Below are 26,814 nucleotides of genomic sequence, written 5' to 3' on the forward strand. Positions count from 1 at the left end.
ATGACAAGACATGCAGTTTAATAGATACGTACTGTTTACAATGGCTCCACTGTCACAAATGTGAGCAGCTGAGCTGTGTTTTAGTGGTTGTCTCGTAGTATGACGCCATCATACCAGAAGCTTTCAAACACTTTGTGAATCCAGATTGCACTCTGATGCAGACTGTCTTGTAGGATCCTCATTGTGATTCCCAGGCACTGCCTCTCCCCATAGGCATCTCTGCAACATGTCTGGCAATCCAAACAACAGCTTATGTAAGTAGGGTTGTATTAAGAAATAATGTAGCAGAAAGGTTGTGAGTCATTTTGGGTGCCTCTGCATCTCAGTGTCCCAGCTGAGACACAAAATGGTGTCTGATTATCATGGAGGGGAGGACAGGGGTGCTTTTTAGTCTCAGAGACTCAGGCATCCAAAAATCAGAGGCACTGAAAAATAAAAGACCACAAACCAGTAATCATTTTTAGAACCCTTGTCCTCTCTGCTTTTTAGTGAAACTGCTTTTTTAATGCAAATGTGCAACTGAAAATCTGAAACCAGTTCCAAGTGACCAGCCAGTGCTGTGTGGGGCACAAGGAGATGCACTGGAGCTCACCAATGACCCAGAGAGCACTGCTGGCAAATCTCTGCTTCGACATAGAAGAAATTGTTCTTTATGTGAAACGTACAGGAAATGTCACAGAAAATAATATCATTCATCATCTCTCTCGTTTTGCCATATAAGCAGCACCCAGATAATACAACTGCCTTAACCATGACCTTTATAGCTTCTTTTTATATGTTATTTGATAAATTGTATTTCTGCAAAATCTTGAGGAAAAAGCCACCACCATCTCCTCGTCTGACAATCTTCCTCCCTTTGCTGCTTAGCAGAAACAGCAGCAGCTGCTTGGACAGCAGGCAGAAATGCACATTCCATCTGTTTTTCCTTTCTCTCTACAAACAGCAAAGAACCTAGTCAGCAGCGTGTGAAAAGATGGGGTTTCTCCATGGATGAGGTGCTGAAGGACCCAGTAGGACGAGACCAGTTCCTTCGCTTCCTGGAATCAGAATTCAGCTCAGAAAACCTCAGGTGAAACCTTTTCTAACTTAAAGTAAACAAATGGGGCTAATCATAATGTCTCGTGTGGGTGAAATGCTAGAAAATGCAGCCCCCCCAGCCTTGTTGGTAACACTGTTTTAAACCCAATATCTGGCCTTAATATATTACCCTAAAATACAGCCCCACCGAAGATTTAATAACTAAAAAATATTGGGAGCACCAACAGCACACTTTGTTCTGGTGTAGCAGAGTATGCATGCCTCTTTAGCCCTTCCAGATACAAAACTAGGGGCTAAACTCACACCTAACCTGTGCCTTAGGATTCACCAGTGAACCCCTGTGTAACTAAGAAGTAACACAGTAAGGCATTTTCCCTTATTGATGCCAGGTATCTTCTCATGTTGACAGAAAAAGAGAGGTCCAGCTAGATACCCCCAATAGATCCTGAGCTAAACCCACAGCCCTACCTACATACAGCCACCTGGTTTGTGGTTGGCACCAGGGCAGGCTGCAGCCACTGACCTGTGCTGAAGGATGAGGGTTTGAGTTGGCGTGGGGTCAGTGTGTCTTGTGCATGTGGGATCCTTACCCTCTTCCCTTAACGGAGGTACAGCAGCGTAGAGGCACTTCACAGAGAACTGCAGTGGTCTTCACCTGCACTTTGTTAGTCTGGAAGACAGGGAAGGGCCCAGCAGCAATGTCATTTGACTGCCCTAGATATTGTAGTGTTCAGTAAAAAACACTTTTTTACACAGCCTGAGTTGAATCTCTGAGGCCATGTTGTGGTTCTCTGGTGCCATCTCTGCACATGGATGGGCAGAGGGCCCAGTGAGGGCCCAGTCCCATTCCAGTAGTCCTAGCGCTCGTTGGCAGACACAGCCAGAGCACTCCCACTTAGTGGAATCAGAATCGTGCTTAGGCAATGGAGGAAATCTGCTATCAGCTGAACATGCAGTTGGGTTTAGTGCTGCTGCTGTAATGAGAAGGTTTGATGCTGCTCTCACTTTACACCAGCTAAGAACTCAAGTGAACAGGCTTTCACTTTATGTTTTGTTAAACTTCTTTCACTTCAACAATCATACGCATTAGTAAAGCATGTGAAGAATTGCCATTTTATTGCAGTCTGCTAGCCTGTAAGATCTGAAAGTGAAATTCACCAGAAAGTGACTTTAAATGACATTGGAACTGACTTGTCATATTTATCCTATTTGCTTGCCCAGGGAGAAATACGGAAAGCATGCCAGTCACAAAACAATGAAAAATCAATGCACTTTAATGTTTGTCATTTTTAAAAACCCAAAAGTTACTTTGAAGATAAACAAGGGAGTGTTACTAAATTACATAAATGAACTTGACATTGTGTGGCTGAACAGGTACTGAACTTGTATATACTTACTGCACTTATGTACAGAGGTGCTCATTTGCAATTAAATCATAGTGATGAAGTGCAAAATTAAGATACTGTATTGAAATACTCCTCAAATGGTTTTTCTGAAATATGTGTGGGGTTGCACTAATGAAATCCATCAGGTTTTACCACTGGCGGGTGTCCCCCAGGCTCATCCTACTCAAACAAATGGAGGAATTTTCATTATTACCAAGTAAGCATTTGCCTTTTGCAGTCAATCAGGGCTGTTCCTCCTGCAGATGTGCATTCTTTTTGGTTATGAGAAAGCTTGTAGCAATGGGAGGCTGCAAATTAGTGGGCTGTGATAAAGAGGTTAAATCCCACATCCTTTTTGGAAGATTCTGGTATCATTATTGGTTAATATGGTACCATTACGATCATTCTTACGGTATCATTATCACGGTGTTGGCTAATGTGGTGTCATTATGACCTAATACTGGATCAGTATTAGTAAACCTGCTTAGGGCTGTAAATAATAATTAACAGGACGTAAAGGCACAAGCAGTCATAAAGTAAACTGGAATAGGATGGATTGTTAACAGTGTTGAGAAGTAAAAGGTGGCTCCCTAAGGCCCAGGTGTGGCAGAGAAAACTCCTGAATTCCTATTAAGAGTGTGTAGTAGAAAGGAAAATAACTGCTGGATGCTTAAACATGCAAGTAAGGATTAATTTATGCCCAACAGCAAGGCTGGGATCTATCTCACCTAAGTAGTCAGCTTAGAAGCATAAACCTTCTACACCATCCACTACCAAGTCTCCTTTTCAAGTGAGAGAAGCTGAAGAGAAGTCAGTAAATTAGCAGGGAAAGTGGAATCTTTAAATGGAAGGTTTATCTTTAAGTGGAAACAAAATGATAAGCAACTAAATTACACAGGAAAGCTCCCGTCTTTCTCTACCATCTATGAGCCTGACACTAATTGAAATTAAAATGTCTGCATGGTAGGCTTCTATAGCTAAGTGCAATGTATCCCACCCAAATTCTTAGAAGCTGTAAGGAACTTTCTGAGAGCACAGCACTTGCTGGAAAAAATACTTTTGGACCCTCTTCCCAGTAACTATCCAGAAATATGGGAATTGGCACAGTGGGAACATATTATTCCTTGTGAATGTCAGGAGGATCTTCATTAATGTTGGCAGCAGTCCTGTAGGCCACTGGGCTATCCTCAAGACAGATCTGTGGAAGTGGTTGCTGGAAAACCTAGCAATTCCTGGTAGTGCTAGAAAAGGGATTTCATAAAGTATGCAACTGAGAGTGTCTTGAATGTAACTCAGTGGTGCAGCAAAGGGACCAAATTTTGCTTTTATTCCCAGTGGTGCAAGTCCAAAATCACAGGCTTGATTGTGGTGGGGTATTTCCGTGTCTTCCTAGCCAAGAAAAATTGGTCCTGGTGGGGGTCTCAAGAGAGGCACTGCCTGAGATAGCAGCACACTCGACTCAGTGACCTCCGAGGTCTCCTTCCAGCTGTGTTTCTGTGTTGTAATAAACTTGCAGGATCATGTCCACCAGTCTCCTGGGCTTGGCTGAGCCCTGCAACTTACTTAGTTACTGGCTGTCCATTATTTATGTGAGAGCAGGAAAGTCAGGCAGTTGGATATTTTATGTTCTGTTTTTGTTTCAACTCTTTTTCTTGCTCTCTTCTGTCTGTATTGCCATCTTTCATCTACAATGTGTTTTGCCTCTGTTGATTTTTGAAGTACCCAAACTATAGCAGAGAATATGCCAAGCTTCAATTAAAAAAAAAAAAAAAAGTCAACGGAGAGTTCTATACATTTTTTATGACCTGGAAATCTCCTGAGACACCTTGAGATAGCTGAGATGTTCATCTAACCGGTGGATTGATTTTTTCCAGCTTCAAAGAGTGTCAGCTGGAAAGAGAAAGCTAGGTGGGAATATGGGACATGCTAATTTTACCCAAAGGGAAAGGAAACTGCACACCTGTTTATGGGCCCAAACAGAGAACACATGATCCTTTATAGGGCGTACTGCAAAGCCTGCAATTTAGTAGGGCAGGCGGTTTGTGTGTTATTGTGAACACATGTTGCACGTGGAGTTAGCTGGGAAACAATTTTATCTGCAGAAAGCGTTTGTATCTTATAGGACACCTAATGGCTGAAACTTGTTGCCAGATTGTTTTTTTTCTTTAGTTTTCATCAGGAAATGAAATTCTGAGACACTGGGGAAAGCAGACCTAGGAAGAAAAAAAAAAAATCTTCTACAAAGCTTCTCCAAACCCAAACCAGTTACACAGAGAGTTCCTAACTGCTCCAAAAGCCATCCCAAGCGCTCGCTGTAGGGTGAGTTGAGGTGGGCAGCCCTCGCTGCCTGCCCCCGCTGCCGGCAGCGCCCGGTGCCGGTGCCCGGGGAGCGGAGTTTGGGTCCCCGCCGGCCGCCAGGCGGCACGGGCGCTCCACGGCCGAGGGAAGCATCCCCGGTGCGAGCAGCTTGCGCGCTGCTTTGCCCTGGGAAATCGCACACACTCGGCTGGGAGGCAGGAGCGAGGTGGCCGCATCTCTCCGCGCCGGCTGTGGCTTGTGAGCCTTTGCTTCTTGTGCGCTGCGCGTCCCGGAGGGCATCCCGAGCTGTGGGAGCCGGGACATCCCGGAGTTTGGAGAGCCGTGTCCTCACCCGGCAAACAAAAAGGCAGCAGTACGAGGAGCTTGCCGTTTGGAAGTGGGGTGCACAGCCTCGCTAGGAGGAGGGGGAGGCAGCTGGGCAGCAGGCAGCTTGCTCTCCTTCGCCCCGGCTCTGCAGGCTGCTTGGACGTGCTGCAGCAGCGATGGCCCAGGGCTCTGCTGGCCACTAGCACACAGCCTCACTACCTACACCCAGCGCTGATGAGGACAGGTCTCAGCCACCCTACACTCCCCATGCCAAGGATCTGGCCATCAAGCTATACAAGGGTGTAAGCGCCTCCCCTGTCTGAACCTCCTGTTGATTTGTGCTTATTACCTACCTACATTCCCCCCCACCCCCAGCTGTGCAGTTAAAATGATGGTTTTTCTCTTACTGAAGTGAAGTGAGAACAAGGCTGTGAAAGGTGAGAGATGCAAGATGGGCTACTGAGGCAAGGAGAGGGGAGTGTGGTCACATTTCAAACTCTGCCAGTCACTCAGTGACTTTGCTGTCAAACCAGGGGTGTCGCATCCTGCCCCAGGATGGGGTCACAACACTGTCCTAATGTCTCTCCCCACAGTCTCTCCCCAGTCTCCAGAGTCATCCATATTTTGTGTCTTATGAGGTTTTAAAATTCATTTTTGTTTTGCACCGTACCTCGGGAGCAGCCCCAGTGCTTCCCCAGCCGTCTTTTTGCCAAGGGCCATCTGCAAACTGCCCACAGCGATGGAGCACCCCCGCAGCACCCCGTGGAGAGGCAGAGCAGGCAGGAGGTTCAGGAGCTCTCTGTGCCTTAAGGAGGCTGCACGGGGTAAAGCACCGTTACAGGAAATCTCCTGCAAGTGACAGCAGCTTAATTACATGCTGGATGAGGCTAGAATGCTTTGTGCCTCTGACAACGGTTTGGAATGCCTTATTGCCAGCCTTCTCCAGCTCTAATGTGCTGCTGTGTAAAGGGCAGAGAGCCTGGGATCAATGCTGCCCTCCCCTCAGCGCACACACCTCGTGCTGGTCCTGCTCTCCCCAGGACACCTGCAGGGAGGATGTGGGTGGGCATCTTCCCCCTCCCCTGCACAGGGTGACTGCTGCAGATCAGCCCCGGCACCTCCCAGGGGAAATGGGGAGCCAGTGTGGTATCTTCTACTGCCAGCTCATGGGCGTGGGGCTGGGCTTGTGCCCCCAGATTTGCAGGATTGACTGAGGGAGTGCATTTGCACTTTGAACACAAATTCCAGGGCAGCTGTTGGTGTGTCTACATCCTTCCCGGGCAGAAATACCCATCGCTCCCTTGAAAATGCTCTAGAAATCTCATAGGAAGCCCAGCTTATGCATTGGGTTTGGGGTGGTTTCTCCTGGCAGAGAATTTGCCTGGCAGTTGTGGCTGTGGGGCTGGGTACCCCTCTTTGATGTTCCTTGATTTCCAGATACCAGCTCTAGCGAGCAGCTTTGAAATTTTTACTGAGACAAAACTCCCCTTCGCCTTGAAGAGGCCATCCAGCCTTGGGCACAAATTCACAATTGCTTGCAGTAGGAAGAGCTCGTTCTTGTTAGCGTCAGGTTGGTTTGGTTGGGTGGTTTTCAGATTGAGCCAAGTGGTTATTAAAATGGATGGTGCTCCTGTGCTGGCAAGCTGTCACCTCGCGGCGCGCCCACTTCTCCCGCAAGCATGCTTTGCCTGCCCGCCTCCCAGGCTCCCAGGGCAGAAGATACGCCAGCAGAAAATTTTCCGTCTAGCCAAGTGTTTGTCTGAAATGTCCCAGCTACTCTGGGTTGATTAGCATCTTTCTTCTCCATGCCTTTTCTGTGTTCGCTTGTTACCCTCACATCTGAAATTGAACGGTAAAATATTTGTAATGGAAAGACAGCTGCGTACGGTGTCAGGTTTTCACTGTGAGCACCACTCTTAGTGAGCATGTGATAGCTGGGGGTGTCACCGTGTTCAAATAATAAGGTGTAGCGAGGCAGGACATCACATGCTCCAGGGGTGGATTAAGTACCTCGCCTGGGTGACAGAGAGGGACGGCAGTGACAGGGGGAGTGCACAGGACAGGGCTGGTCTTGACAGCAGCAGGGATGTGGGTATTGCGAGCATCCTTGCCTCTGTCACACAGCTGCCTGGCAGGGCCGGAGCAGGGAGTGGGCAAGGAGGACTCAGCCTGGCCTTGTATGCAGTATTCATGTCATCAGTTGTGTTTTTTTGTTGTTGTTTTTTCCCTAAACAGGCACTTTGTATGTATAGCAGGAATGGGATGAGGCTAAACACGTACCCATGTTTCTGCGGCAGTTACACAGAGCACCAGGAAACCCTGCCGGCAGCTGATCAGGAGACCGAAGGAGCACAGGAGCCACCAGGCTGCTGGCTCTTCCAGCCATCCTCATTGCCAGGAGGGTTTTGCTTTAGGAGAAGCAGTTTTGTCCTCCTACCAGCATTTGCCTCAGTGATAGCAGGCTGGCACCATTATATAATTTGGGATGGGGAAATAGGCTTTCAGCTAAAAGTTCAGCTGGTTTAGTAGTCTCCCATAATGACAAGTGGGGGACATGGGTTTTTCAAGGTTGTGCAACACTTTCAGATGCCCTCAACAAGTAGCAACCTTAGCTCTTCCTACAGAGGGCAATGGCATGGGTATAACTGGGTTCTATTTTCATCTCTTCCTGTGGCATCCATCTGAATGCAGGTCAGTTTACAAATCTCAAACAAAACAAAAGATTTCTCTAAGTGCCAGTGCTACTTCACCCTGGAAATGATATGAATATTAAGTTTGTTCTGCATTTTGCATCCCTGCCAGACGACAGATCCTGCAGGCAGAAATTACCAGCAGATTGCAGCGGGGCGGCAGGAGGCAGAGCCCACTCCAGCTGCATGAGCTCCGGAGGTTTCCTGTTTGTGTGCCTAATGTCACACTTCTGCAGGAATGGTTTGAATAAGAAATGTATCACTTCTTAAAGTCACTTTTCTGATCTTTGCCACGTTATAATGGCTTGGTGTAAAGTCTATCACACCTTCCCCTGAAATCATGCTAAAGGGAGAGTCTTCTGTGAATTCAGCTAGATACTGGGTTAGGCTTTGTCATTTTGGACTCTGCCCAGGCTTATCTACAGTCTTACTTATATCTCCCTTTGTCTTTTCTCTCCACTTTCAATTTTTGTCCATTACAGGTTTTGGTTGGCTGTCCAAGATCTGAAAAAACAACCTCTACAGGATGTGACCACCAGAGTGGAGGAAATCTGGCAAGAGTTCCTAGCTCCTGGGGCCCAGAGTGCTATCAACCTGGATTCCCACAGCTATGAGAAAACAAGCCAAAATGTCAAAGACCCAGGGAGATACACATATGAAGATGCACAGGTTTGTTTTTGATTGTACAGAACTACTGCTAATAAAACTCTCAGTTTTACCGTGATATTCCACTATCACATTGTCACTGCTCACTTGTAAGAAAAAGGAGAGGCACAGTTGGAAGTGACTTTGAGGATATCTATTCAAGCTGGGCAAATGATATTTTCTTTGAATCTATCAGTTATAACAGGCTAATGCTCCTCTGGGAACAGATGTTTGAAAATTTACAAGTCTGCAAGGCGCAGTGAGCTGGAGCCATGTCTCAAAGAAAGCAAAGATGAAAGAGTGCTATAAAGTTCAGTTGGGCTCTCTACTCCCTGTCACAACAGTCTGTCATATTTACAGAATGGTTGATATCATATCAAAATGCTGATTAATACTCTTGTTCTATCATTTATTCCTTTATAACTAATTGTATCTCCCCAGCCAAACCCCAAATGCAGCATCTCACTCCAACATGACTAGAAACTTGTCTAGCAGACAATGCCTTAGAATAATGATAGGACAGTAAGCAATGCAGTGAGCTTAATCCTTCCCTCCTAAGGGCCCTAGATTTATCAGGGAAATTTTACAGATAAACTGTATACAGAAAATGCCTTTAGGAAAACAGATAATCTGTGAAAAACTTTTACAAGCCAGGATAAAGCTGCATAACCTTCTGAAAAAGTGAAAATGTCATTTTATAAAGGCTAAAAAAGGACAAAGGAAGAAGGGATCATTTGGCAAATATTACTAGGGACACAATTATAAGATATTCTCCTTAAAATATTCTTTATCAAAAGCATGTAGTAAAACCAACAACAAAAGAAAAGAATCCTTGTTCTTATATTTTCTTTAAATTTTCATTCAAAGGCAGTTCTTCAAAATACTCCACTAACAAAATATTTCCGTCTCAGGGGAGATGTTGAGGACCATTTATACAAGGTTAGGTAATGAATTTTTCAAACCAGCAACAAATACTATATTTTCCTGAATGCAATCCTGCTCCTTGGGGCCCATGTAGAAGGAATGTACGCAGAGTCTCAAGGCAATCCCCTGTGAATATAAGACAACGTAAATGTTCTTTTTAAAGCTGAGAAACACAGGAGTATAAACACATTCTGGCTAAGATGTTGTGGGGTTTTTATTTTGTTTTTGTTTTTGCTTTGCTGTTGTAGTGAACTAGGACTCCTGTAAATTTACATTACCGGAAAAAAAAAAAAAAAAAAAAAAAAACGGTAAAATGCAGACTAAAGAAGATAGGTGAATAATGGGGGAATTGATTAAATAGATAAGTAGAAGTACTGAGAATAAGATGGATGTTTAGGCAATGAGTATTTAATCAGAAGAAGACACTGAGGATTTAGGCTTGAACCTATCTGTTCACAATGTAATTGCCATTCAAAGGGGAGTTGATGAAATCACGCCAGAGCTCTTGCAGTTCAACTGCAATTTTAGCTCCTTGGGTTAATTTTATTTCAGAGGATTTTTATGCTGACTGATGTCTTCAACTCATCTCTTTGGGTTCATAGAAACAAATACAAAGCAAAGATAGACCTTCAGGCCCAGCTGTGATTATCTCGGAGACAGTGTCTGCCACAATAGGATAGCTGGTAAAGGTGGAAGGTGAGCTTGGTTCACCTGCTTGTGCATTGCAGTGGACTCTGGTAGCTCCACAAAGGCCAAGCAAGGTGTTTCTGATTGCTTGACTGGATATCTAAGGCTAACAAAAGCAGAGACAAAATGGACATTGCCAAATTTCCTAGTGCATATCCTCTTCATGGCAGCCCATGTAGGTCCTCCTGAGTCTCTCAGGTGTCCTTCTGGTGTGTCCCCCAGGTCAACCCCACTGCCTCGAGGACTCTGCTGTCTCACGAGTCTGCAGCTGGTGGTAGCCCAGCTGCCTTATCTCGGCACGCTGGCACCAGGAGCCCATGGGAGCTCGCACACATCCCACATTCCTAGGGATTCAACCAGACACAACCAGTCAAAACAACCCTCTATGGGAGGGAAAATATGAGTGTTGTCCCTGTCCTGTGTAGCTTTAGCAAAAAGAGGAAAACAACACAAATGTCCTTGTGAATAAAGGACAAGAAAAAATTAGTTTACTGAACAGCGCATTCCTTAAATGCCTGCAACTCTGAGACACGAAGACTAAGAGGAAAGAAAAGGGTTGGCTTTTCCTGAGAAAGGAAATTGCAGCTCCTGCAGTGGAAAAATAGGACAAAGTGATGTTGCACCGTAGCCCTTACGCTGACCTGGGAGACCCACAAAATGCCAGTTGTATATAAAAGGGATTGAGAACGAACACACTGGGAAGGGGAATGTGCAGCAGAGCACAGTATTCTTCAGGCTAGTAACTGCCTTATAGCTCTAAGTTGAAAGCAAAGCAAAGCATCATCTGTTATCAGGTGTTTAACAGTCTACAAGGATGGGCTGCTTTGCACAACCTTGGCTCCCAGCCCCAGAGAGCTCTCCCAGATGCTGTACATCCATGAAGGCCAACACAGAAGGCAGTAGAGATAAATCTGGTAAGACAACCTGAAGGAAATGGGGAGAAAGGGGGCTCCTGACAAACATGCTTCTCACATGAAATCTCTTCATCTTAAGGCCGCTCAAGCTCTGAAGGCAAATGGTGTCTATAGTCAAAAAAGTGACACCGAAAATCACAGCAGCACACATTTTGCCCTTTCCCCATCTCAGGGTATGAGATTGCCCTGTTTAGTGTCCCTTGCTGCTGCTGTGTCCTGCAGCCCTGCACCGCTCTGCTTGCCCAGAGCCACTTTCTCCTGCTGGCCTTGCCACCCCTGTGCCCCCATGAGCTGTGCCAGCCCCCCTGGCCACCCAGCCCCTCACACACCCCTCATCCTCCAGCAGCACAGCTCCTGCTGCTGGCTCTGCCAGCTACCTTCACCTGCAGCACCTTCTGTCATTTGGGTGCTGGGCCCCTCCAGAGGAGAGCCTAGTCATTGAGCTGATTATTTTCTGCTCTTAAACAACTGTCCACTGAGTAAAATATTATGATTATCAAACCATTTTCACTTGGGAGTGAAGCAGCTTTTAATACATGGGGCACTGTCGGGAAAGGTCAGTTCAATTAAACAGTGAACTACTTAGCAGGACTGGAGCTCCCCAGGGAGTTATCAGCATTGCTGTGCAGCCCATGTGGGGACCTGCAATATGAAGCAGGCACAGCCAGCTTTGGAAAGTAAACAGGCTCAGCTCCATCCAAATGGCCTCTTTTGGCTGATGGAGCTGCTGACAGACCAACTAATTCATCTTTAACATGGGAAACCAGAGCTGTACGCTGATTACAGCTTATCTGTACCACATATTAATTTTTTAACAGTTTTTCCTCCCCTGTCCTGAAATGTCTTTCTGCTTTTAGAATGTCTTTAATCCCTGCCTCAGTCCCATCAGTCCCATAGACCTTGGTACTGTGAGCGAGTATTGCAGGGATGTGTCCTGTTGCCCAATATTGATGTTTGCTTGTAGGGGCATCACAGCCAGGCATACTAGAATAAGGTAAGCCACGTAGTTGTCTTTGCAATAATTTTTCTACTTGCTTTGTTTATTTTTCTTCTTTAATAAATGAAATAATGTTTTAGATTGATGTTCCTCTACCTGAACTGATCGACTGTGTTTTCTGTGAAGATGATTCAGGGAAATTCAGTTCTAATCCAGGCTCAGTTAGGGATTTTGACTGTACTGTGCAGATCCTTGGCTAATTCCAGAGCAGATTTAGACCATAATGCCAAATTCTGAGCTGCTCAAACCAGAAATGTAGCTGGCCCAGATCTGGGCCCAGTTTGTGCTCTCAGCATCCCCAGGTGGTGGTCCGGTTGTCCTGGGCTGTAACAGGTCGATGAGCCCTTGCAGGATTCGTCAGCAGTCGGTCCTTAGGTTTCATTCTGGTCTTATCAAGGCGCTGTGAGTGTTGATGTGAGGTGACAGGACACTTGAATTTAAAAACAAACTCCAAGTGAGAGCAAGGATCTCTTGGAAGTGCAATGTCGTTCTCTAAGAAGGCAAAATGAGGGGTGACCTTTCTTCCACCGACTTAGGTTTGTTTTCAAGCATGTACAGGATGTAAAAGCAAGCATATACATGTACAGCAGCACATGCATGGTGCCTACTCTGAGCATACAGAACTCCTTTTGTAGGTCTTGAGCAAACTCCCAGCATGGAAAGAAAACATGAAAATAATCATTCATTGTGTGCATCTGTATTACCTTTTGTGTGAGAACTTGGGGAAATGTCAGTGGTATTTTCTTGAAGTTTCACCTAGTCACTCCGGTTACCTGCACGTCTGTAAAGGAAGGTGTCTTAGGATGGCAAACTGAGGTAGCACATTGCAGCTCTGCTTGGCAGGAAGGCAGCCAGGAGGGGATGTGGGGCAGACCCAGGTGTCCAGCTTTGAAGGATGTCTTGATTCCAGCTGAGCCAGTGCTACTTAGCGACCTGATGCTTGTGCTGCAGGGAATTAAAAGGGCTGCTGTGGTGTGGGCACAAAGCTGCAGTGTGGTCAGGTGTCCAGTGCCTCCCTGTGAGCTGATAGCTTTGCATGATGCTCATTCATGTGTCCCAGCAGGATGACTTTCACCTGAGTCTTGCACTGGGTTGTGCTACCATGCACTAGGCCTCTGCTCTGGAGAGCAGATCGCTTTGTGGCTTAATTTGGCCTTTTGCCCTCCTCTGAGCCATCTTAAGATCGCGAGTCCCAGGGCTTGGTGTGTGCTTGGGGCTGAGGCCTCAGCAGCCAGTGCGTCGCTGTTGCTGTTCGTTTGTCACACGTCCAAACAAAAATGTAAGTTCTTTTCTTTGTGGATTTCCCAGAACAACCTGCAACGAAACTGAATCTGAAACGAAGAGCCCCACAAGTACACCCATAAGAGCAATTAGGTGCCTGCAACAAAAATAGGAAAGCGATCGTGGAGGGTTTTGCTGGTGTGCCTGGTGCTGCACAAAGCAGAAAATAAAAGACTCAATGCAGAGGTCAATATAGGAGCAGGTATTCAGTGTTCCTACTTTACTGAGACTTTTTCCTAAATGTATATACACACCATGCATCGCAAAGTACCTCTTTTATTCTTTCTTTTCATTTTCATTTGTGCTTCAGTGGTCATGTGGTGTGAAAACAAAATGTCCTAACGTGCAGCCTTTGTCAGACATCTCCTAACACCAAAGATTGCCTTTAAATGGATGCCATGGGAAAGCCTCTAGCTTGCTTAAAATTGTATTCAGCACTCAGACTCTGGTTCTCTGGGACCCCTGTGCCATTAATGTGCACTGTGCTTCTGGATTGCAAGAAATGACCATTTCTTGCAGAGCAAGGGAATTTCCTGCTCGTGTGAGAGTCAGGAAGTAGCCGACACTATTCTGCTTCTCAGGCAGTGAGCAAAATGCTTGCAACTGCATCGCTCTCCACCGGCAAACAACAAGTCCCATTAGTGTGCACAGTGGGTGAGAAGTCCTACAGATAGCTCAGTTCCACACCTGCCAAACCCATGTGCTGCTGGAACGCCAGTCTCTAATTTTTCTAAGGCTTGTTATCTCTTAAAGTGTTCGTCCTTCTAATTTAAAAAAAAATCCCTGGGGAGATTTATCAGCAGTGCGTTTCACTTCTCCCCTTCTCAGACCACAGCAGGTACGGATGGAGTTAATTGGCAAACAGATGCAAGGTTTTGATATGTATTTGTAGCATGGACAAAGAGCTGGAGCTCAATCATTTAAAGGCTTGTCCAAGGTGATACAACAGTAGCTACCCTACAGACAAAATGGTTGTGAGATTTGGAAGGCTGGCTTTGTGTCCAGGATGTCACCAGGGCTGGTCGTGCCTACCTCAGCATCAGCACCTTCACTCAGAAGCTGGATGCTGCTTGCTTCTGTAAGGCTGCATCCTGCTGTCACCATCTCCTAGCAGACATAGATCGCCCCAGTTTAATTTCTGTTGTGGCAGGGATGCTGCATATCCCTACCCAGGGCAGAAGTCAACTTTGTGGCGGAATTTTCTCCAGAGGAATCAGAAAGGGGAAGCTGCAAACAGCTTTGCAAATGTCTTAGCCAAAAAGTTGAGTAATTTCATCTCCTGGCTGTACTGCAGCATGTACAGGAGTGCAAAAAGCCATCTTTGTCGCTGTGTCTCCTCGATCCTGTATTGTTTGGAAAAGAGATGCCAGTCTTCCAAATGTTACATGAGCTTGTTCCCTCCTCCCAGGCAAAACCTGTTCACTTGGGCTTTCTGCCAGTAGCCAGGATTTGGCCCACATTGTGAGAATCAGCCTCTTAGCCACGATCATTGTTCTCTAAACCTAAAGCTGCTCATATGGCGTTAGGCTCCCGACAGCCCGCTCTGGTCTCCCAGGATAGCCCTTGCTATATTTAGGACTAAATCCTCCTGCAGTACCAAGCTGACCCCTAAACCGTGCAGCGTTCAGCTGGGCTTTGCCTCTGTAGGCTTCTGCAGTGCGTCTGCTGCCAGCCCCCCAGCAGCCCTGCAGTCCCGTTGGTACCTCCGAAGGTATGAAGCAAACCACTTGTCTCAGCCCTTTCCAGAGGAGCCGGGGCTAAATTGATGTGTTACTTTTATCAATGCATTTTCACAAGAGAGATTTACATTAGGTTTCCAACTCTGTATCTACAGGGCTAAACAAAGGATTTCTGTGTATTACTCAAAATGAGCTCTCATTGCTTACAGTGATTTCTCCTGCTAAAGCTCTTTCTTACGTTACTGTGCCTTCAGCCTGGTGTAATTTCATTTGTGGTCTGAAAAGAGGTTTTATGCTTTTTAGTTTAGCAGGGAGGTTAGTCTATATTATGGTATAATTATTCATCTTTTTTTTCTGTAGTAGTAAAAACAACTTGGTTGAGTGTGAAGAAAATGCACCAGCTAGAACTGTGAGTGTAAATAATTTTGTCACTTAAATAACTCGAGAGTGGACAAAAAGATATTGCTCAAATTTTCCAGAGCAATTCACACTTAGGCCAAGACCCTTATGTGTCATTTACCAACCTGAAACATTTCTTTCCTAAACTATAAATCAGGCAAGTCCAGCGCTCCAGCAGCAGCAAGAGCACTCGTTCCCCACTAGCCGTGCTAGGTGGCAGTACTGCTAGGTACCACTGGTTTATGCAGGCAGACAGCTCAAAAAAAGCAGTACAGAATCACTGGGAAGAGTAAAATCCTGAGTGCAGGGACCACAGTAAGCAGATGCAGAGGTGCTTTTAGTGGGGATTTGGAGATGTAAGGGGAATTGGGGTAAAACCCCAATGTTTCCCCATCTCCTCCCCTCACTGGTGTTTTCCCACTGGGTTCAGTGAGGCTAACTATGAACATCTTTTCTCTGCTGGGTGCTGCATGCCTTGCCTCAGCGGTGCCTGCTACCAGCTGCTTTGAATTCCAATGTCAATATGGTGGGGTTTTTTCCACTTTCTCCAAAGGATGTTTTGGCACCAGCACTTAGGCTGAATGGCAACTGATCAGAATTCCTTCTAAAAGCTGTTTGGAAATGGTACAGGTAACTGCTCCAAAGCAAGAGGCTGCTCTGCTTTGCTTTGCTGTGCTTTGGCATAGACCTTTTGGAAGATCCTGGTGGTGCTGGGATGGGGTGTCCCAAGCACGGGCTGGGAAAAGTATGGCAGAGCGAATAGGGTACCTCTCGTCCAGCCCTTGGCTAGGGGTTGTGCTGCATGCAGCACGTGTGCTGGTGCTGGGGCACAGGATTTAACCTGCCACAGATGTGTCCGTGTAGGGCAGAGGGGCTGGCCGAAAGGCATTAGGCTGCTGCCAAGCCTAATTTGAGGTGCAGCAGTCACACTTTGTGTGCTCAGAACAGCATCTCCCTGCTTTCTCCTTCCTGCATCCTCTGCGTGCAGTGGAGGCATCCCTTTGGCAAACAAACCCCAGGCAGGTCTCAGCTGGCATCTGCTGTCACCCTTCCAGCAAAGGCCACAAGGCATTCACTGAGGCTCTGCTCTCTCATGTGTGAATTTGCAGAAAATTCTCCCCCAGTGCCCAGCGCTCAGGTAGAACATTCATTATGGTTTGCTGTTGTATATTTATTTGTTTAGTCTACTGCTTTACATTGCTTTGGGGCTTTTCTTTGAATGGATTTGTCTGATGTGCTGCAAACCTACCTTGTAGCTGCCTTGTAGCCAGCTGCTGTGTTTGCCTGCTTGCACTACAAAGAGGTCTCCAAAAAAGCCCTGACTCATTTAATTCCAGATCTTGGTGGCAGGGTGAAGGACGTGCCAATCCAATCCAGAAGATGTGAGTGGGAGAGAGCAGCGAGGCAGCTCCTGACCAGTTTGTGAAGGGCAAAGTGGGGCCTTGGGGCTTGAATGACTCTGAGTAGCTATCTAGCTGCAGTGTAATTCCCCTAGAATGGGCTAAAAATGTGCTAAATAAGAAGCCTGGGCTTGAAACAAGCAAAGAACTGGTGATTTCCTCCTCCTCCCCCTCAACATCTAAAGCTTACAGCTGTGTTCGGGCACAAACATGGAGAACTTTCTATCAGCAAGCTAAAATGTAAGGACTTGCTGGAATCCAGCTGGTGTGCAAAGGGCATGTTGTGCTTGGCCTTCACAATCCCCAAAACGTTTCAGACCTGTCCCAGAATGCCAGTGTGTAAGACAGCGGTGAGATTAGAAATGGAGATGTTTAACCACCAACACAGCTCTTGTCTCGTGCACGTTTCCAAGGAAAGAACCAAGATATTGGGCTGAATTGTTCATAGCAGACAACAGGCATCCTGAGGTCTGCCAGGTGCTTTGGGAGAGCCGCTTTCTGCTGACATTTTGTTGTTCAGGTTTTTCCCACATATTTCTTGGATCTTCCCAAGGTCCTGCTTGGCTGCCACCCCGTCCTCCTCAGGGTCACTGTGCTTCGACTGCAGAGGGGGAGAGCCCTGGGATCACGTTGCAGCACATTGATTTGAAGCAGGTGCGGCTTTGGGATGGTTTCTGCTATCGCAGCCACCTCCCACATTCCCGTCTGGATTGCAAACTTTCTTCTTCTTTTTTTTTTTTTTTTTTTTTTTTAACCCCCCCCCCCTCCCATTCCCCTTTTGTCAAGAAAATTTACAGAGCTTGTCCTTCATCTCCTTCCAAATATAGGGCTTGTGAATGGAAACAAACCAAGAGATGCTGCTGGAGCTTATCTGGCTTTATTTCTCTGCGCTTCAGCTGGAGCTGAGGTGGGATTTCTTCTTGGTTCTACTTAAAACAGTAGAAAATAAATTTGCTGCACTTTACCTTTATGGTTCCTTTGCTATCTAATTCACAGAAGTCACAGCCTTTTCCCCTTTAAAATTTGCTGTTTGTCCTCCTTTATATCCTGCGGTGGTGATGGCAAGTGGGACGGCTGCGTTCTCCAAAGTGTAGCTCCCATTGTACAAGCCTAAGGACAGGGAGCAGCTTTGGTGCAGCTGCACAGCCCTCAGCCCCTCTGCCTGCTTCTTCCCCCCGCAGACGAGATGCGGTTCAGGTGCACGAGGCACCAGATGGCTCTGCCTTTTTCTAACGAGGAGATGCACACAGACCCCATCACCCCTGGCATCTTGGCTCAGGACCAGGGAAGCACCACTGAGAGCTGGAAGGGCTGCAGGGGAGAGCAGTGGGGTGTGTGGGGCCTGTGGACTCCTGGACTGATCTTTAAAGATTTTTTTTCCACCCTTTATTGGGTTTTAAAAGCAGGGTGCTACCTTGTTTAATGGTTTAATAGATCACTTAGGCAATTTTTGTTAGACGATGTTATGTATTTTTTAATTTCAGTGTGACTCCCTAAAGGAGGGCTGTCTGAAGGCTAGAGCAGCGAGCTGGGACTCTGAGCCCTGCCTGGGAAGTGGTACCCAGAAATGGCTGGGAGCTGCCGTGCTTCCGAGGTGAAATGCTTCTCCTTCTGCTGTGCACATGTGGCGTAGCAGCTTCCCATGGCACTCACAAAGAAATGTCAGAGCGATAATTCTGGCCAGACTGCTCGCAGTGCAACAGACTGCGATGTCCAGAGCTGCAGCTGCGTTGTTAAAAATTACACAAATAGTCAATTTGCTTTGTGTATTCAGGGAGTCAATAATAATGAGCTCATTCCTCTATAATAAGCAAGTTTATAAAATGCAGAGTTCTCTCAGCATACGGATAGGAAGCTGACGTTTCTTGCCAGCAGCCTCAGGTATGTCAAGGAGCATGCATGCATATCAAGTGCAGTCCTTGGAAATGCTGGCTGCAGTCTTTGGTGAAGTGATGCTCCCTCTTCACCGTGTGATAAAATGAAGAAACAAAAGCAGCTGCTCGGTAAATTAGGAAGTGAGAGACCAGTGGGTTGCAGCGATCCTGAGTGAATTAAAAATCTGTGATGCATGGGGACAAGCCAATTTGCAAAAGTTGCACAGGGCAGCTAAATCTGTGCACGCACCTCTGCTAATATGCCCGTTGCTCAGGCTGTCTCAAAAGATTATCCTCAGTTGCTAGACCTCTGGTGGCTTTCAGTGCATTTAAGAAATGAGGAGCTGCTCAGTGCTAGCCGTAAATTCTTGGAACATCGGAGTTGGAAGGAGCCCATGAGGATCATCCTAGATCCACCACCTCCTAGGAAGCTTTGGATTCCAGAAGGTGTAACAGAAAACAGCTTGATGACAAAGAATAGAGGAAGGATAAAGATGGAAACAAACATCCTGGTCAGCAGGGTTTCCCTGTCCTGCAGCTAGGATGGCTGTGTGGCAGCTGGACACGTTCTGCGGCCACGGTTTCAGCAGGAACCTTCGTGGTGCAGTCTCAGTGGGGAGTTTGGCTGCAGCAGTGTAAGCTGTCCTTTGCTTATTGGTAAGCAGTCTCTGCTGACCTGAGCAAGTGGCTCGGATTTCCACTAGATGCTTCAGAAATGCAGTGCTATAAAACAAATGATCGGTGCCTCATTTGTGCCTCCAGCCCAGAGCCTCTCAAAGCCAGCCCTTGTGATTAAGCAGGAAAGTTTGCATCTGAAGCTGTACATGTCTCTCCCTTCCCTGTGCCTGGCCTTCTTTCTTCCTTAGCATTCACAGCCTAGCAATAGCTATTCCCCATTTGATTATATCATTGGAGAATGGCTGAAAGGTAGCAGTGCTGCTCAGCAGTTCCACGATGTGAAAAGCAGAGAAATCCCTCATAGCAGTTACCTAGGGATGTGGCGTGCAGTACTCCTCTTCTTCATGGAGTGGCCTCACCTGAGAAGTTGGCTTGTGGTTTATTTCATCTCAGGATCAAAGTAATTTTTCCCCCTTCCAACAGTCAGCTATTGAGTTTATACTGTTTTAAGGTCAAGTACATGAGGGCATCTTGACTTGAGTAAGAATGATGGGTTTTGCTTGCATGCCAGTGGGTTATATGGCCAGCAGTCTCTGCTCCACTGTGTTCCTCTTTACATGAAAGCAGCTAACGTGATCTCCCTGGGAAAAAATGAAAAGTTAATGTTATTTTCCAAAAATATTATCTCTGTCTTTCAGAGCAGACCCAGTTGTCTGACCACAGGTAAAGAAACCACAGGGAGTTCAAAAGTAGTCAAAAATGTAATCACCTGTATATCAAAATATCAATCATAATATCTCTGTCACCTGCTGCCTCATCTCAGCCCCACAGCTCCTTCCTCCCCACTTCAGCACCCCATCCCACCGGCACCCTGCGTGTACGGTGTGTGGTGAGGGAGGATCATTAGGAGGAGGAAGGCTCTGGAGACCCTTCCAGCCCTTACTCCTGATGGGGCTGCAAGGTGGCTGCCCCAGTTACTCATCAGCCACCCATGGTCCTGGAGGAGGAAGGAAAAAGCCTTTTAGGTATGCAGATAGGTGGTGAGTTTTTTTTCCAATTAATTACAAAGAACTTATTAGGAGGAGATGGAGTCTCCTTCAGAGATTTAAGAGGTAACAATACAGCTGAGCTCTTTGCACTGTGGCTGGGTTTACATCAACTGAATGCTGAGTTTCTACTAGTTGAAGTGCTTGAGAGAGAGAGCTGATGCTGAAAATCCTTACTCATACCAGAGAAATACAAACCTGTTATTGACCATATCCGTGGTTTGCATTATTTTCCCTGTCCTTGTCTCAGCTTCTGCTTTGCTCATTCTGTGCTGATAAGTGTGGAGCTGTGCCCTCCCTTCTGTTTGTTTTTTGCAGTGAGAAGGAGTCGTGTTTGCTAAATGAGTTTGTACAAGCATTTCTCTCACGAAATGTTGTGCTATCCTTCAGATAGTTTCACAGAAAGGAGGATTTGACAGGTCTGTAAGCAAATGTGGAAATTAAAAACTCCCATGCAAGGCTGTAGCTCAAAGGATACATTTTACTGTGAATCTGAGTAACACTGGTGGCAGTTTTGCCCATCTTAGGGCTGACTATACACTGAATAGTGCAAGAAAGCTGAATTAAGCAGTTCTGTGTACAGACAGGTCATCGCTAATCGGCCGTGATGGGGACGATAAGGGAATTCTGCTTGGCTTATTAACACTGTGAAATAAGCTTTGTGACTTCAGCCTGGTTTGCCTCTTCCAGAGTTCCATCTGCAACGTCCGTAGGGCAGGAGAGAATATTTCATGTTGTATAAATCGGTATAGGTAAAACAACTCATTAACTCTATAAAAGTGCTTCCATGGGCAAAGTCTAAGAGAAATGCTCAAAGTGCCTGTTTTTCTTTTGAGTTCCCTTAGTGCGTTCTCAGTCCTTACTTGGCCAAAGTATTGTGATCTGATTTTCTTGATGTTTGGACTAATACCTGTTTACAAATCCAGGGACAATTAGAAGAGCTGACTCTAATAAGGGATTTTCATCAGGCAAGTAAAACTAAGCAAGGCAAATGGAAAAGAGTGGGCATGCTGTTCTGCTGCAGTGAAACATGCCCTCGTAAGACTGAAGATGCACGCCGTAGGTGCTGTACTCTCAGAGCAAACTGGTGAGAGCAGTTTGACTCGGTAGGAGAAAACAGACCCTGTGGTGATGAGGGACTCATCTGATGTAACTTTATACACACAATGCAGACGTTCACGCCTGAGCTAGGCCTATAAACTCCATGCATAGTCAGCTAGAGAGAGAGGCTTTTTCAGGACATGAACAGTTTGGCTTTATTTTGAGTGTCTGTCTTAAATGGAGGCGAAATGTGTCCAAGTATCAGTTCCCCTCCATGAACAATATGGGGAGTGCTGGGTGATAGCACAAGTATCTATGAGTGGTAAAATGCAACCCAGTCTATGGGACAAACTCTGACATTTATTTCCTCCTCCTTGAGCCATCCCAGTAGTTTCAGCCTGGCTGGACACCTGTTTGTAATCTGGGGACTGGTGAGAGTTGCAGTCTTCACAAAATAACACTGATTACTGAATAATGTGTGCCAGCCTTTGGGGCGAGGGCCATCTTTGTGCTTTGTGTTTATGCAGCCCCAAGCACAGCAGGGTCCTGCCCCAGGATGGACCTCCTGTACGCCACCACAACGCGCATAATCAATAATAGCAGACTTAATTAGAACTTTGATCAGTCTCTCTTCCTTCTAATTCATTGTGTTTTAAATCCCTGTGATGTCTAAATGAGGTTTGATAACAATTCTCTGTCTCTCATTTCCTCCCGTCCCACAGGAGCACATTTACAAGCTGATGAAGAGTGACAGCTACGCGCGCTTCCTCCGTTCAAACGCTTACCAGGACTTATTGCTGGCAAAGAAGAAGGTATCTGTTGGAAAGGACATGCTTGCATCTCTTTGCACGTCTTGATTCTCGCCTGCTGCTTGCTGCTAGTGTGAAAATGAAAATATTGTCTCTTTTTTTAAATTTTATTTATGAAAGGAATAAGAACTTTTGTTTTCCTCACCAGGGGCACAGGGTATGGCATCCGTGTGCACAGCCTAAACATACGTTTTCGAGAAAATATGATGACCCACAATTAAAAAAAAAAAAAAAAAAAAAAGATGTTTGTCTTGCACAGCTGTTTCCCAATGCAGTGCAGGCAATTAAAACTGCATTGCCTCTTCCTCATGACAAAGATGGTGTCTGGTACGAGAAGCAGAACCCATCAATCTATTAATTGCAAATTTCACCCTTTCTGGTTTTCACCTCCCCAGCCTCCCCATGTGATCTTCCCTTTGGATGCCTTACCTCTAGACTGCCCTGTAGTGATTTCCATTCTTCTTTTCTCCCTTTCACTTGCTCTTGGCACCCAAGAGATGTTTCCTTTTCCTTGGAAACAAGCAGTAATTGCAACCCATGCAGTAATCAAGACTTTCAGCCACATTTTTTCACGGGAGGACTGGGTTTGAGCTCTTTAGCTTTTCTGGTGCCCGCATGTGCTCTGCCAGCACCGCCTTTCTGCCAGGACCCCCAGTTCAGAGTAGCAGAGGGGCGGTCACCTAGATTTGTGGCAGCTCCTACCCACATCTCCATCCTTCCTGAGGGGCTGGGAGGTAAGCTGCTGCTCTCCGCATTTGTGGCTTTGTTCAAATGCTTCCTGCACCTCCTGACTTCCATAAATCTGCGTGTCCGTGTGTGCATGTGCATGCATGTACACGTGTATGTGTCTCTCTCTTGTTTGATTTCCAGGACCGCTCATAAGCTGGCACCTGCAGCCTGAGTGTGGGGTTTTCCATCACCATCTTCCCTGCTGTTACTCTGCTGCATTCTTGTGTGCTGCCAAATTACATTTCATTGGCACAATACGATGAAATCCCAATGATATTTTTGTCCTGATTGTCACTGTGTGTCCTAAAACCATGCGTATTGTGACAAAAGGAGACAAACCCCTCTGTTCACTACGCCTGGGACTACAGGCAGGTGGATTAGGGAAGGTAACAGGGGGCAGCAGTCAGCCCTGTGTTTCAAAACGTCTGATTTGAGACAGCACAGAGCAGTGCTGCTTACATTTGAAAAGGTTAGACCTGACTTAGAGTTCAGAGGCTGTGGGGAAAGAAGGAAGTGCAAGGCAAAGTCTTGTGATGGTATAAAGCATAAAAACCTTTGCCTTCCTCTGAGCCCATAAGCTTACATCGTGCCATCCCCATCCTCCCTCCAAATCTCTGTTGAACACGTGAGGGTTCACGCGCTTCAAATCAGGAGAGTTTTCTCCTCACAGCTGAGCCCATTCATACCAGAGGCTTTTTTTGCAGTCCTTGTCTGCTGTCAGATCAAGCCCTGGATGTGTCAGTGTGAAATCCTCATCCCCCTGCAAAATGCCGGAGGAGCAGGACTTGGCGTCATGTTAACACAGCCATGAAAGCAAGAATCGAGTTTCGTTTAGAAAGATCTGTGTGCACAAGTAAACACAGCAAAGCACAAAAAAAAGGCAGTAGGAGATCGGTGTGGATGTGTTGTGCACCAACTTCACACCATGCAGGAGGGGACTGATGTTACTCTAGAATCCAGCTCTTCACAATCGTGCTGAATTGTGCTGAGCATGTGAACATTTCTGAAGCAGCATAGGTACAGAGATGCTAACAGAAAGAACATGACGTTTCTGTGCATTGAAGTACACGGTAAGATCTTTAGTGCCTTTGGTGTTTGTTTGAGAGACATCCCTTTAAAGTTCTTCTAAATATCTGGAAAGGAGAAGGAAGGGAAAGGGAAACACAGCGGGCTAGCAGAGCCTGCAGTGGTGCAGGATTTTGTTTAGGGCTTGCACACAATGTCCTGGATTCACTGCTACAAGTAGATATACAATGCAGTTGTTTAAGACTTGGTGAGTACATCTCTCTGGGGCATGGGTATGCCTTGGCCCACAAATATTGTCCTAACACTGCCTGTATGCAACACCAATATGGCATAGCCTTAGCTTTATTATTAAATATAAGCTTATTGAAGGAACAGCAGTGTGGACTTGGGCTAAAAGAGCTGCTTGCACGAAGCAAATGAACTTTGCTTTTGACTGTAGCTTGATATTCATGCAGAAATATTTCATAGGTATGTTTATATCAGTTGGTATCTTTAGTCCTTTAGCTCCAGAGCTGGGCTGTGGCAAGCTGTGAGGGCAGGCCAAAGGAAAAGGTTGGCCATGTGGCTAAAACACAGGACCAGGAGCCAGAGAATCCATGCACATCCCCTGGTTCCCCCACTTATTTCTTGTGTGGTCTTGGGGAAAAGAAAGTTCAGCTTTGCTCTGCCTCATATTCTTTTCTCTGTCAAATGGGAAGAATAAGAGTGACCTGCTCAGCGGAAACATTGCAAGGCACTAATGAATTAATGCCTCAAAAGATTCTTGACATTGTTGAGATGTGGAGTTTGGAAGGCACTATAAGTTCTGCATCATACAATAACTGCACATGTGGGAGCTTCCACTCCCTGCTCTGGGAGTGCAGCAATGAAGGGAAGAGAAAGAGGAAAAGTTGTGGGTCAACACTGAGATACAATGACAGAATTATGAGAAGGACCAGGGAGGATAAAAGGAACACATTGTTGACACCACTGATGCAAGACAGTGGAGGACATAGGCTGTGTACAGAGCAGACATACATACTTTGTTATTCCATTTTATTTTATTTTTTTCCCCTTCGTTCTTCACAGTGTCGTTATTACAAACAACCACAATACCATTGGCCTCAGTCCTGCAGATTCATGGTGCTCAGCAGGGAGCATGAGATTGGCCTCCAGCACGGGCGTGATTGGAAGCAGTGTGCTGGAGAAGAGAAGAGCTGGGTGTAACTCCTTGCCTCACACAGAAGCCTTCCTCCCCTGCCAGGAGGGAGCTGAGGGGGATGAGGGAGGAAGGGCCGAGAGCCTGGCCTGACCTGCACTCACTGCCTCCGTGCCAGCCTCGCCCTGCAGCAAGGCAGAAGGCACAGGGCTGCTGGAAGCAGCCAGCTCCATGGCCAAGAGCTGGACGGTGCCGAGATCCCCAGCCAACTCCTTGCCTTTTATTTGTGTATCTGAACATCACGCCCCACTTGCGCTGGCAAGCATCGAGCATCGCCCTGCTCCTGTTTCTGCTGATAGCACATGATGCAGACTGCCTTGCAGCAGGTAATGACCTCCACACCGCCCCTGCCCTCCTCCCTGCTAGCCAGAGTGGTGGCTGAACGTCCTGAGATGGCAGCGAACCTTGTGCAAGAACGTGTGCTGTGACAAACCTCCTCGCTCAGGCCAAGGAGTTTGGGCTGGGTGGCTTGGCCACAGAGCAGGGATTTATTCCCTGGGCAAAGAGCAGTGTAGGCTCGTTAGTGCATCTGGGAAGGGGTGGAGGTGCACAGGTGCTTTGTTACTGGTGAAGGATCAGCCAGACGTGTGCTCTGCAAGGTGCTTGAGAAGGGAGACAGGGCACTAAGGGACATGGCTTAGTGATGGGACTGAGTAGATCAGGCTGACGCTTGGCCTTCATGATGTTGAAGGTCTTTTCCAACCTAGATGATTCTCTGATTCTGTGAAAGGAGCAGAAAAGACCTCGAGCTGCTTTCTATTACTGTGCATGAAAGCAAGGTGAAGTGATGATGCTGGTGGGCATCTCCACGTTAGCTGCCAGCTTGAGCAGTAGCTGAGCTGTCACGGCTCCGGTGTTCCTAACTGCCTGGCACGGGGCAGCCTCCCGCAGGCAGGAGAGCATCCCAGAAGGGCTGCAAAGTCACAGGAGCAAGCCCCGTTGCACCAGGGGAAGCACAGGTTGGTATTTGCTTGGCTTGGTGTGTTACTTTCCTCACCAGCTGGCTCGGGTCCTGTGTTCATGAACACAGAGCAGATGCAAGCTGCTGTTCCAGCCATTTGGTAGCATTGTCCGTGCCCTTCGCTTCCTCACGTTGGACAGGCGTAAATGGCTGCCTGAGAAGCTGGGGACCTGCTTCTGGCCTTCTCTTGAGCCGGTGTCAGGGAAGTGATTATCCATCCTTCACTCTTGTGCAGCATCGCCTTTCTGCAACACACATTTTTCTCCTTCAATAGCCAACAAAGTGAATCCTGGGAGGGAAGGAGGGATTTCTGCAGACCTGCAGTTCAGAAGACCAAGCTCTTGGATGCATTTTCTTACCCCTATTCAAATCCCTGGCAAAAAAAAAAAAAAAAAAAAAAAAAAAGTCAGCAAGGCAATGGCTAGGAGCTTCGTGCAGTGAGGAGCAGGCTGCATTTTTAGCACACGCTTTTTGAAGCACTGTTTTTATCCAGAGCCTCTGTCCTGAGTGTTCTGTATTGTCCATTTAGCTTTCTACTGCAGATTCTGTCCCTTCCTCAATCCCATCAGGGCACACATGGCCAGTTTGATTCAGCGACAGGACTTGGCTTGAATGTTATTAAAGATGCTGAGCAATTTTCTCCTAATTACTTTTAGTAATCAGTGTCAGCTGGTTTTCATAAGATTTTCTACTTACGCTGCCCTGTGCCAGCAGAATCTGCACAAAGGAACTTAAAATTGGGATGGTTGGATAAATAATTAATCGTGGAAAAAGGAAAACTCGGAGGAGATGGTCAATAATTAGCGAATGGCTAATTAGCAAGATCTGTTTTTCTGCACCTTCCTGGG

The 26,814-nt window shown here is 46.5% G+C and overlaps 1 protein-coding gene across 14 annotated transcripts in view; it reads left to right on the forward strand.

Moving 5' to 3' along the window:
- RGS6 (regulator of G protein signaling 6) overlaps nt 1-26,814 on the forward strand; it is a 252,914-nt gene that overhangs the window by 209,284 nt on the left and 16,816 nt on the right. For 13 of the 14 annotated variants that reach the window (XR_014693507.1, XR_014693508.1, XR_014693509.1 and 10 more), the window contains 3 exons: nt 944-1,069; nt 8,221-8,407; nt 21,966-22,055. Coding sequence is in view for 4 of the 14 variants with exons in the window: in XM_084520806.1 (XP_084376932.1) it covers nt 944-1,069; nt 8,221-8,407; nt 21,966-22,055 (403 nt within the window). In the remaining 10 variants the exon portion in view is untranslated. Of the gene's footprint in view, nt 1-943; nt 1,070-8,220; nt 8,408-10,788; nt 10,910-21,965; nt 22,056-26,814 lie in introns of those variants that run through there. The other variant, XM_084520804.1, reaches the window with a different exon arrangement.

This window comes from Aythya ferina (assembly GCF_964211825.1).
Source record: "Aythya ferina genome assembly, chromosome: 5".
Classification (NCBI taxonomy): domain Eukaryota; kingdom Metazoa; phylum Chordata; class Aves; order Anseriformes; family Anatidae; genus Aythya; species Aythya ferina.